General features: G+C 45.4%; 1 protein-coding gene across 2 annotated transcripts in view; it reads left to right on the plus strand.

Moving 5' to 3' along the window:
• col5a3a (collagen, type V, alpha 3a) overlaps window positions 1-12,500 on the plus strand; it is a 73,352-nt gene that overhangs the window by 24,322 nt on the left and 36,530 nt on the right. The window contains exons 6-18 of one of the 2 annotated variants that reach the window (XM_042086275.1): window positions 134-571; window positions 1,763-1,882; window positions 1,972-2,091; window positions 2,513-2,566; window positions 2,915-2,956; window positions 3,307-3,369; window positions 4,516-4,590; window positions 5,836-5,919; window positions 6,321-6,377; window positions 9,602-9,655; window positions 9,889-9,942; window positions 10,361-10,414; window positions 12,241-12,294. In XM_042086275.1, coding sequence (XP_041942209.1) covers window positions 134-571; window positions 1,763-1,882; window positions 1,972-2,091; window positions 2,513-2,566; window positions 2,915-2,956; window positions 3,307-3,369; window positions 4,516-4,590; window positions 5,836-5,919; window positions 6,321-6,377; window positions 9,602-9,655; window positions 9,889-9,942; window positions 10,361-10,414; window positions 12,241-12,294 — 1,269 coding nt within the window. The remainder of the gene's footprint in view (window positions 1-133; window positions 572-1,762; window positions 1,883-1,971; window positions 2,092-2,512; window positions 2,567-2,914; window positions 2,957-3,306; window positions 3,370-4,515; window positions 4,591-5,835; window positions 5,920-6,320; window positions 6,378-9,601; window positions 9,656-9,888; window positions 9,943-10,360; window positions 10,415-12,240; window positions 12,295-12,500) is intronic. The other variant, XM_042086276.1, reaches the window with a different exon arrangement.

The following is a 12,500-nucleotide window of genomic DNA, read 5'->3' on the forward strand; positions in this document are numbered from 1 at the left end:
GCGCCACATGATGCTCAAGGGAGCTAGAGGTGTCTTTATTTTTCTGTGCTACCCAGTCTTTCTGCGTTGTTTCATCATCTCTGTTGTCTCTCCCATCCGCACCCTACCTCCCTCCCCATGCTGTCCACATAAGGCCCCCGCTTCTCTGTCTGACCACATGATGCAAGGCGACGAGCCCCAGGAAGCGGACGAGCCGGCCAAGAAAGGCTCCAAAAAAGGCCGGAAGGGCAAGAAGGACAGGTCGAAGAAGAAGAGGGACCGCTCGTCCAAGAAGGGCAAGGGCAAGAAAAGAGAAGGAAGGAAGAAGAGGAAGGAGGCTGAGGAAGGGCCCGAGGAAGAGGAGGGCTTCCTGAGGGTGTCTACAAAGATGCCTGATTATCTCGCTCTTGACCCTTCCAGGAAGACTTCACTTCCTGTTTTTGAGCAATCCACACCAGCAATGACCCCAACGAAGGATGCTCCAGAGCTTGCTGGTTTGTCAGAAATCCCAGAGATGCCCACCCATGAGCCTGAATCAAACCTGGAGGACCCTTCAGTGGTGCCCACAGCACTGCCTGAGTCCAGGGTGGAGGTAGACAAAGCAAATCAAGTGTCATTGTACCCCCAACTGCCCCACCCTTCTCTCCCATTCATACCGCTTGAACCCAGCTAACGCCTCCTAACCCCCTCCCACCCTGCCCCCACCCACGCCGCCTCCTCCTCCACCTCCAACTCTACCCATCGCACACTAATCAGCACATGCTGCAGGCCACCAAGGGATACATGGAGTCTATGGTGGACTGCAGCTGGCTAGCACAGTAGAATAGAAATAGGTAGCTGATATTGTATAGTGAAAAACATTTTTAACTCACGCACGACTGAATTGAAATTGGAGGTAGTTGTTCATTATGGGTTCTAATGCTTTTTGTGTGCTGCACTTTGCTATAGTAGAGAGGCAGTATATTACAGCTATGATAAGCTTTTGCGTTTAATGGCGTTTTTTGCATGCTTGGCTGAGTTCACAGAGCACTGCGAATCCATTTCAGTGATTACCTTCAGTCATCTACTTTTAGCCATTTGATATCCATCTCAACAGCAGACTAGATTTTGTCTTTCGTGATACGGTCACCATGCCAACAAACCTTTCCAGCCTCTGAAATCATTTTATCTGTAACCACATTAAAGTGTGTGGAAGAATTTTGATAGGGTTCTCCAGAGAGGACCTTTTTTTTTCATCTCACTGCGTATGTTTTTCTTTATGAAATAGATCAGTCATCTAGTCATTTAGATTTTCCCCCTGACAGAAATTCTCTGTAACGCTAACATTAATGGTTGTTTTTTCAACGCTGTCACAGTTTGGCAACCGCATGCTCCCATCACTGCCTCTTAATTAAGTGTAATCTCGCCATTGCCGCTTGTGAAATGATTAATTAGCCGGCTTCCTCACAGGCTTGCTTTAAAGATAACCCCCCGCGTGTTTGATTAAAACCCTGTACTCCACCTGTGTGTCTAACCAGCTTAGTGTGTGTGTGTGTGTGTGTGTGTGTGTGTGTGTGTGTGTGTGTGTGTGTGTCTGTGTGTGTGCATTGTGGCATTTCTTCTGTCAGCGACATGGAGACATGGAGACAGTGAGCAAGGCTACTGGGTTTGACCTTTAGGACAGAACGTCCAGAGCTGCTCTTTGTCGAGACATGTTGAGCCAAAACAGTTTGTTGTTGCTCAGTTGTCTCCATGGTTGTGGTTGCCCTGACATCACTCTGATGTAGTGTGGTCCCATGTGCAGGAGGAGAAGCCAGCGAAGGAGCCGGTGGTGGAGGAGCTGGAGGACGAGCTCTACCGCGACCTTTACGAAGACCTCTCGGTCTCCACGGTAACAGTGGGTCCCAACATCACTGACTACGAGGTACGTTAAATAATCTGGTTAACCTTTTCCACGACAAGCCTCTTTCTGACCATGGAGGCCAATTCCAGTGTTGTGATGTGGCTTCCCAGATGATTGAGTATGATGAGCTGAGGAATGACTCCCAGCTGCAGGAGTACGAAGAGTATGAGGTCTACGATGATCGCTTTGGCCCAGCAGAGAGGGAGGGAGCGCAGACATGGGGCGGTGAGGTATGTGCACACAACCTCAACTACATTCCAAACACACAGGCGGCCGAGGCCTGCTTGCTGCTCCTTCAACCATGTTCTCCATCTGTGCTTAAAGTTCTAGTGGAGGTTTAGAGGCTCTAACAACTCAAGCTGAAATTGCTTTAGGATAAAACATCTTCTAAATCTTCAGGAGTAAATGTGGCAGTGGTAGTGTAGTGGTTAAGGAGCTGGGCTAGCATGCTAGTAGCCTGAAAGTTGTCGGTTCAATTCCCGGCTTCCACCGTTGTGCGCTTGAGCAAGGCACTTAACCCCAAGTTGCTCCAGGGACAATGTAATCCCTTGTAATATAGCTGACATATGTAAGTCACTTTGGTCAAGAAGTGTCTGCTAAATGTAATGTAATAACAGGTAATTGTCTGTTCCTCTGTGTCCTCTGTCCTAGGAGAGATTAGGACTGCAGAAGGGAGAGAAGGGGGAACCTGCCATCATGGAACCCGTAAGTCCCTTTCAGTGCACCATGGAGACCATGCTGTACATTCCATGTGTTTATGCTCAGTTCATGTTCTAAAAAAGCCTTTCTCTATGAAGGCCTACCGTGATTTCCCGACTATTAGCCACGGCATACAATGATTTTGCAAAATTTCTTCAGCTATGAGTAAACGGGGGCAGTTAATATGGTATTAATATGGTTTTGTTTCTTTTATCTTGCATAAAACACTGCCCTGAGGCTTATACACATTGCGGCTAATACACAGGAAATGACTGTAGTCATGCTGGCATAATAAAGCGTGTTTATATGATGGGTTTGTGTCAGAAATGTAAGCCGTGCTCTTCTGATCTCCAGGGCACATCAGTAGCAGGACCACCTGGGCTGCCTGGGCCAGAGGTAGGCTCTCGCTCGGCATCACTCAACCATGGACGCTCCCATGTTGAATCTTAGATTAAGAAAAAGGCATCCCAGACACAAGAAACCCTTTGACAGGAAGAAGGAAGTCAATAAACCAATGAGGGCATCAGTGACCAGTTTTGTTCAATAATATTCAGTCATTCCAAACAACATGTTCATGTCTATGTGCCTTATAGCAATAATTGCCATCACTGTACTTAGGAAAAGAATGTATGTGAATAAACACTGCTTCTGTTCATTCTACTTTTTTTTCTAACCCATCAACACATTCTTTGTCTGTTGCCTTGTCTCGATGACACAGTAGTTTGAATTGTGTGTGTGTCCCACAGGGTCTCCCAGGCATCCCTGGACCTACAGGTCCTCCAGGACCCAGAGGAGACCCAGGGGACAGAGTGAGTGTGCCCGCGTAGCACAGGCCTTCAGAGGGCCAGATTGCCCTGCCCTAGCAGCCCTAGCGGGCAATCTGAATCAGAATCAATGCTTGGCATGCAGAGAGAGAGAGAGAGACAACAAGGTTTTGGACGTTGCCACGGTAACCGATTGAAAACAGTCCACAGAGGCATGTTTGTATGGGCGGGATGACCTTTGGCCATGGGGACACAATGGCTCATACTTCAGTTAGAATTAGGGAAGATTAGGTGATACAATCATACACACAGACACACACATACTCTCACACGTACGCACGCATGCACACACACACACACACACACACACACACACACACACACACACACACACACACACACACTTGTACTAGCTAGACTGAACTTTACAAAACAGAAACAGTTTTGCTGAATTAATTAAACGATTGACAGATGCCTCTGCACTGTAGAGATTAACCTCCCAAATGCCTCGGCTTCTCATGTGCGCTATCTACCAACTCATCAAGCCACTTTACATTCAGCTATTTGCTTCCACGAGTTACGCTAGAAGCACCACTGCAGTATCTCAAGCTTGAGTTCAGTGGCGTGAAAGGCATCTTTTTGCACTGCGGATGTCGATCACCTTTGGGTTTGTTTTTTTGAGTGAAACCGCAGCCGTTTATTTCAGCTCTGATCATTACGGAGTACGGCTTCATCCTTCGTGGAGGACGTGTGATTGACAGGGCCTATTATCTCTGGCATTTAATAAGTTCCAGTGAGTTGATAGATAAATTGAGCTTTGATACGGAGGAAAACATTTAGGCTGCCTACAGCATGAGAGAGGAGAGGAAGGAGAGAGAGAAAAAAGCGAAGAAAGGAGAGAGAGAGAGAGGGGTGGGGGTGGGCGGGGCAGAGCGGTAGGAGAAGGCTGTTGAGTGACAGCCTGTGGAGCTGTTTGTACAGTGATCAGGGATCTGCAGGGGAGCGCCGAGTTGAATGGATGATTGGATGTTTGTGTCATGCATGTTCAGTCTCTTTCTCCCATTCACACACACACACACACACACACACACACACACACACACACACACACACACACACACACACACACACACACACACACACACACACACACACGTCAGATAACTGTGGCTTTTATTCAATCCCTTTCAGGGTCCTGAAGGACGGCCAGGAATGGCTGGGGCTGATGGGATACCAGGGCCTGCAGGCACTCTACTGATGCTACCGGTAAAACCTCAACAGCATCTCAATCTCCCCACTCACTGCACATTTTACATAATTTACATCACTCTCCATACCTGAACTATATTAAGGCAATACATTGTTGAACAGAAGCAGTAGCTAAGTGTAGCCACTAGGGGGAACTGTGACATTATGAAAAATGGACCAGTCAGTCCTGCCAGGTTTGTGGGGCCAATACTACTTTGCTCCCTCCTTCACTTACTCACTCAGTATGTTGATCACGTTGACACACACACACACACACACACACACACACACACACACACACACACACACACACACACACACATATATGTACAGTACATGCACACACACACACACACACTGTCTTTCTCTCTCTCTCTCTCTCTCTCTCTCTATCTCTCACGCATGCACACACACAACTGCACATATTACTCTAAGAGGTATACACACACTCTGTCTTTATCTCTCTGTCTCTTTCGCTCTCTCACTTTCTCTGTTTCTCTCTAGCTCTCTCTATCTCTCTCTCTCACACACACGCACACACACAACTGCATATATCAAGAGGTCTCATATACCTTAGTCTTCGCTCAGACACTCTCATCCACTCACATTACCATTATTGCCTGTGGTCTGTGGCCTGTCTGTCTTCTTACACTTATACTACATAATATTCTTCACTCTCACGCACTCTTCATTTAAACACACACACACACACACATTTTATATACTTTATTTGACTCCACTTGACTTGATTCCACTTTACAAGTCAAGTTACATTAGGAATCAAATCATCTTAATAATCCAGTAGATTAAAACAGTTCATCAATCTATCATGAGTTTTCAGATTCAGGCGTATAGGAAGCATCGTCTCTTCCAAATAAACATGCTTCCTATAATTACTGATATGGCCATTCATTCTCTGTGAGTATTTTTTCAAATTGCGTAAAGCCTGCTGATACAGTGTAGCAGGCCGGCGGCAGAGGTTGTGGGATAGGATCCAGGACTTGCCATCGGTACATTTTACCGCTTTGTATCGCCTGTTTGAAGGCTACCTTGATGGTTGTTACTAGACACATAATAAACAGTGATCTGTGATCATAAAATCATATCGGATAATTCTCTACATCACTGTAACGGCGGCAGTTACGACGGGTGTGTTGGGCCTAGTGTGGAGTCTTCCCGGCCACACACACACACACACACACACACACACACACACACACATAAACTCATCACTTCATTAACTCTGCTCCTGCTGTGATCCAGTTCCAGTTCGGGGGCGACTCCCAGAAGGGTCCTGTGGTGTCGGCCCAGGAGGCTCAGGCCCAGGCCATCCTGCAGCAGACCAAAGTAAGTCCCCCGCCACCACACACACACACACACACTCAGACATATACACACACACACACAAACACACACACTCAGACACACACACACACACACTCAGACATATACACACACACACACACACACACACACACACACACATGCCTACATGAAGAATGGCTGAACAATTACAAACAAGATCAAGTATCAAAGGAGACCTCAGTGAAAGTCATTCATCTTGTGGAAGACTATTTTTGTTTTAGCAAAATGTGAAATATGTCATGATTCCATCCTGCACACGAGGGGCCGAGAGGAGGATAAATCAAGCTGCATGTGAATTGCGTTATGGAAACATACCTTAAAGTGACAAGGCATATTTTAAAACTTGAGCTTTTGGTTACGGTGCCATTTGTCTCCTCCCCCAGCTGTCTCTGAAGGGACCGTCTGGCCCAGTGGGCCTTGCTGGACGCCCAGGACCTCTGGTAAGATGTCTCCCGCCCACCCAGACATCACTCAACACAGGCACTGTCCTAATTGGCCATAGTGCATAGTATGTCAGTGATCTCCTTGAAGGTGCAAGGATTAAAGTTCTCCGTCGTAGGACGGATTTCCGTCAATTTGATTTTAGAAATGTCATATTTGAGATCGATGCAGATCCGATGAGAAAAAAAATAGGGGGGGGGGGGGGGAACTATCACCTTTGCTTTTCCTTTTTTAAGGCAACTACAAATATTAGGTCCGACGAATTAATGTGTGTGATGGTAAATGTTTAAATACCTAATAGTGTTCTTGAGAACTTTCTGTGTCTCAATCAGTGACCGCTCAAGAAGATAGCCATGAGTTTCGCTTTGTTTATGTTGTAGCTACACACTTGTCTCGGGCGTTTGCTTAAAAAAAAAGAACACGTATAGAGGACTATAACGGTCTAAAAGTTGGATTATAGTGACACATTAGAGGCAGCTGATAAGGTTGGCCAATCCGTTTAACTTTTTTGGGTATGATATTGTGAGCTCTATGTGCAAATTCGGAGAAGAAGCGTAGGCTGTGTTCTTTCCGTGCATCAATGTAGACAATTTCTTACTATCGCGAACTCTTGTCAGGGGAGGTCATTCATTTTGGGTGTCACCTATGACTTGAACAGATAGCCTGCAATGCCACCCGATGTAGGCTACTATTATTGTTACAGTTTTTAATCAATGCAACTAACATTATGTGTAAAGCGACACAATATAAACCGTAGCCTATGCAATTTATTATCCCGTCTGTTATGACAATGTTTTTCACAATTTGCGACGGAAGGTTTTGACTGAGCGTGTTAGCATAAAAAAAAAAAATAATATCACTGTCATCATCGTGAACTGTTGAGGTGGTTGTTGATTGACGCACAGACAGCCTTGTAGCCTATTTTGCTTAGGCCTCACTTTTAACGACAGTATGTTGTGAGTGTATGTTGACAAAAAAAAAAAATGACGTTAGTCCGCACACTGAAAACTCCTCATAAAAAAGATTTTAATCACCACATGTGACGTTTCGGGCTGAATGCCCTTCTTCAGACATGAAGACAGCAAGGAGACAAGGCACATACACACACACCCATACACACACACCAATCAAACAGTCACCTGACAAATCACCTGTTACAGGTTATTATCTTAAGTGCAAATTGTTTTTGTTTTGTTTTGTTTTTTGTTGACAAAAAAATAACCATACAATTAAAATAGTCAACTTAAAACTTTGCTATAAAATATTATTAATTTATAGCACAAAACCATAACCAGTAGGCCTACCAGAACCTCGCATATTAGCGTCATGATTTGTGTGCGTCTATTTGGCAAGGCCACTAGCTGTCATGGATGCGTTGTTGCTAAAGGAAGGCAAGGCAGGTGTCAAAAGTTAAAAAATAAATGGAGATGGGCAGCTGTTGGAAACGGGGGAGAACTAACAAGCCATGGTGTAAAGAAATTAAAGTGCCAGGGGTTTGCTTTTGCGCGGTTCGCTACAAGAAAATTATTTATGGATGCAATAGGAAAACGTTTTAGCACGCCACCAATCAGAAGACCGCCATAAGGTTAACGTTCGTGCACTTCAGGACATCTTCCTTACCTGGTGCAACTAGCCACCACGACAGAGGTAGGCTACGTTTATCTATGGCTGACCGTTTTTACGTTTAGAAAGTAGGCTACTGTACGCATGTTCTTTCATAGCGCAACACGACCTGTCCCTCACCATATCGCAACCTCTTGTCAACCTTATACAATCTGTTGCTGAGGACAAAAGCACCGTCTCCAGATTGTCGTTATCAAATGCGCAGACCTCCTGCATGAGCACACACAGACTGAGAGACTGCTCATAGGAAAACTGAGTTGTCTGTAAAACTCAAAATTACCATGTTTTCATTAAATGCGGATGAGGCAACAAATGGAAATATGAACAATATCTAGAATGTTCTGATTCGTTACTTTGATGAGGAAATGTGAAGTCTTGCAAACTTGATTTTATAGATTTTACTTGGTGTTGAATTGCATATTAACAAGAAAAAAATCTCCCCTTTAAACACTTTTGGCCTGAAGTAATTAAATAAGAGTGTGTTAAAGCCTTTCTACAATATTGCTGCAGTAGAAAAGAACAGCAATGGCTAATCAGCAATGGTCAGGGATGGTACTAAAATATATTTTTGTTCATCAGGAAAACTCAATCTCAATCAAGAACACTCAATTCGCCTTATTCACATGGCGGCCATTGGCGGCTAAAACGAGGCTACAGGGTACACAAACCATAGGATTGTTATGTTCTGTGCATTCACCTGTAGGTGGCATTAATTATAGTAAGTGTACCCTGTAGCCTCGTTTTGGTTTAAACAATGGCCGCCGTGTGAATAAGGCGAATACTCCCTTTACTTCGCTGTTTGCATCTTTTTGTACATTAAAAACCAATAGGTCGCGACCGCAAAAGGGGTGCTATCTCTATAGATAGATATGAACAGCGTATGACTTAGGGCCTGAAAAAAGTTCAGTCAAACGATTTTTTTTCACTTTAATCCCTGAAGGTGTCAGTGTATGGCAGTGATCTCCTTGAATGTGTCAGTGTATGTCAGTGATCTCCTTGAAGGTGTCATGTTACCTGTAAACAGTTCTAGTCTATATCAGGCGGAGATCTGCCCTGGAGCTTATAGCTTGTGTGTAAGTGTGTGTAGTATCTACCTTTCATTTGCCTCTTGTGTGTGTGTGTGTGTGTGTGTTGGGATGTGTGTGTGTGATGGGATTGTATGTGTGTACTTGTGTCTGTGAGTGTGTGTGTGGGGCACATGTATAAGTATAAGTATATATACTCTTTTGATCCCGTGAGGGAAATTTGGTCTCTGCATTTATCCCAATCCGTGAATTAGTGAAACAGTGAACACACAGTGAGGTGAAGCACACACTAATCCCGGCGCAGTGAGCTGCCTGCAACTCAGCGGCGCTCGGGGAGCAGTGAGGGGTTAGGTGCCTTGCTCAAGGGCACTTCAGCCGTGCCTACTGGTCGGGGTTCGAACCGGCAACCCAAGTTACAAGTCCGAAGCGCTAACCAGTAGGCCACAGCTGCCCCCCCCCTCTCTGTGTGTGTGTGTGTGTGTGTGTGTGTGTGTGTGTGTGTGTGTGTGTGTGTGTGTGTGTGTGTGTGTGTGTGTGTGTGCTCTCTGTCTTACCTGTCTTCTCCTGTCCATCAGGGGTTGCCTGGAGCCCCGGGCCTGAAGGGCGAGCGTGGAGACAACGGAGCTCAGGTAGCGCTGGAGCCCATCATCACAGCAGGCTCTCTCTCTCTCTGTGTCAACGCGTTTGGGTCGTCAGACCCGTCAAGCGCTGGATGTTTTGACATCAATGAAATTCACCCAATGAGAAGCATAATAAGCACCCCCTCCCTCTCTCTTCTTTGCCCCCCCTCTCTCTCTTTCACTCACTGTCTCAATCTGTCTGTCTCTCTCTCCTTTATTCTCTGTGTGTTGTTTGTTTGTAGGGTATTCGTGGCTTGCCTGGTCCCTCCGGTCTCACTGGGAAAGCTGGGAAAAGAGTAAGACTTTCTCCACTCTCTCCCTCTCTCTCTTTCTCTCCCTCTCTCTCTCCCTCCCTCTCTCTCTCTCCTCTGTGACTGTAATTTACGAGCCTGTCTGTATGCTTTGGATTATGTTTGTTCATAAATCACATGTGCATATATCACAGATGCCTCACGACTATGGCTTGTGCTTATTTGTTGCATGCTGTGTGATGTGTGAGTGTCTGTGTGTGTGCGAGTGTGTGTATGTGTATGTACAGGTATCTGTTTGTATAGGCATTGTGTGTGTGTGTGTGTGTGTGTGTGTGTGTGTGTGTGTGTGTGTGTGTGTGTGTACATGTGTGTACATGCGTGTTTGTGCATGTGTACAATGCTGAGACAAAGAATTGACAGGGAGTTCTGTGTGTGTGTGTGTGTGTGTGTGTTTTGTCCACAGGGTCGATCAGGATCTGACGGGGCCCGTGGAGCACCAGGTGAAACCGGCTCCAAGGTGAGCCCTCTCCACTCCAGTCTCATTCTGACCTCTGCAGGAAGAGTCTGAGGGACCACAGGAAATGCAGCATGTGTCAGTCTACTGGCAAGCCACAGCGTCTAGTGTATAACGTGGGAATATTATGTAAGGGATAATGTATTGTCCGCTGGTCATTACCGCAAAATAAGTACCGATAGGGCGAACAGGACTAGCTTTGTCCTGAAAGGACTTGTTTTCCGATAAAGACCAGCAAACAATACATTATCAATTAACAAACTACTTGCGGAATGATATGCAAGACGTGAATCAGAAGCACAAAACCCATTGCCACTGTAAGCGGTCATTATACTGTATATTTGCGGCGGCCATTTTATTTACCTTCTAACGCTGGGAAGGCACGTTCATTCTGAAGCATTCTGAAGTATAACAAGCACAAATAAGTAAGAGTGAACACATTTTATTTATTAAAATAATGATGTTTATATATGGGGAGAGTAGTCATGCTGAAATATGATATTAGATGAGCGAGCCATAGAGAATAATGACAAGTTGGGCTGAATGGTCCTTAACAGCTGAGCTTGCTGTTGTGTAACCTACATGTTAGTGTATTGGAACATGGAGGCTTCTACATGCTGCACTCTTACTATACACCAGTGTGATGTGGTCCGGTGACCACTGGTGGTCAGTAACCTATCCCAAGTGGTCCGCGAGCTGACGTGAGAAAATAGAATAAAGATGAGTTGTTTGGAATATTGAACCAACTTGTATGTGAATCCAAACAGTTCTGCAAGACTGCCAATGTAAGCTACGCCATTTAAATCATATGAATCCTCTGACACAATAAGCAAGGTGCAAAGACAATAACCAAGGTGGTTCAGTGAGTAGGCCTGTTGTGTAATATACTGTTGAAGTAGGTCTACTGTTTTTTTTTTAGCTGTGATTTTGTATTTATTGGTTAAGTGGTCCTTGGTCTGAAAAAGTTTGAGAAATTGCTATACATCATTAGTGGATCAGAAATGGCCTCCATTGTGGGTAGTGGGAGTCTTAGATCTCCAGTCGTCCTATTTTCTCTGATGGACAAGGGCCTAGACATATCCTGAATAGCAGTTTATTGACCGCACTGACTTTGCCAAGAGCCCAGTGCTGCACAGCTGCAGGGGAAGGCTTGGCCAGCGAATAATGTGCTGCTCGAAAGAGGAGGCTGGCCAACAAAAGTGTCCCCATTTCGCGACGCAATTCCAGCACGTCGTCAGAAGACTTCCAGCTTAATGACTGGACATGCACATCCAGAGCAGGATGCGGGGGGGGGGGGGGGGGGGGGGATGGGGGTGAAGGGGATGGGGGATGGGGTGGTGTCCACAGAGATGACATCTCAATCCCATCTGCGTGTCCTTGTCAGAGGCTGTGTATGCATTTGTGTGTGTGTGTGTGTGTGTGTGCGTGTGTCTGGGCACTCGAGGTCTAAAGATGGAGTGACTTTGAGGGCTGAGGGCTCAGTGTTGATGAAAACTGACATGATGATGAAAACTGACATTTTATTCTGTGTTTTTCTGTGTGTGTGTGTGTGTGTGTGTGTGTGTGTGTGTGTGTGTGCGCGTGCGTGCGTGCGTGCGTGCGTGCGTGGGTGTGTGTGTGCGTGCGTGTGTGCATGGCTGTGAGTCTCTCTCTCTCTCTCTCTCTCTCTCTCTCTCTCTTCCTCTATGTGTGTGTGCGAGCATGTTTTTGCGAGTTATCTGTAATCCCTGAGTGTATTACGTGTGTCGTCGTCGTCATGCTTGAGTGTATCATTTGTGTTTGTGTTGTCTTCATCTCCTCCCCAATTGATTTGCGTACGTCTGTTCCAGGGTGACAGAGGCTTTGATGGACTGCCTGGTCTCCCTGGTGACAAAGGCCACAGAGTGAGTAAGGCGAAACTGGTTGGAGAGCTTCTCAAACTATTGATTAAACAAAGACTGGGTGCCAGGAATATAACTTCTTAAATGGTGTATAACCTTCATAAAAATCGGAATAGATTTGTGGCAAAATTATATTGATTAACTAATTCATATTGTTGTTTATTTAATGATTCATTGATTGTTTCATTTCTTAATTTCTTCATGATCAG

The sequence above is a fragment of the Alosa sapidissima genome, chromosome 3 (genome assembly GCF_018492685.1).
Source record: "Alosa sapidissima isolate fAloSap1 chromosome 3, fAloSap1.pri, whole genome shotgun sequence".
NCBI classification, from domain to species: Eukaryota; Metazoa; Chordata; class Actinopteri; order Clupeiformes; family Clupeidae; genus Alosa; species Alosa sapidissima.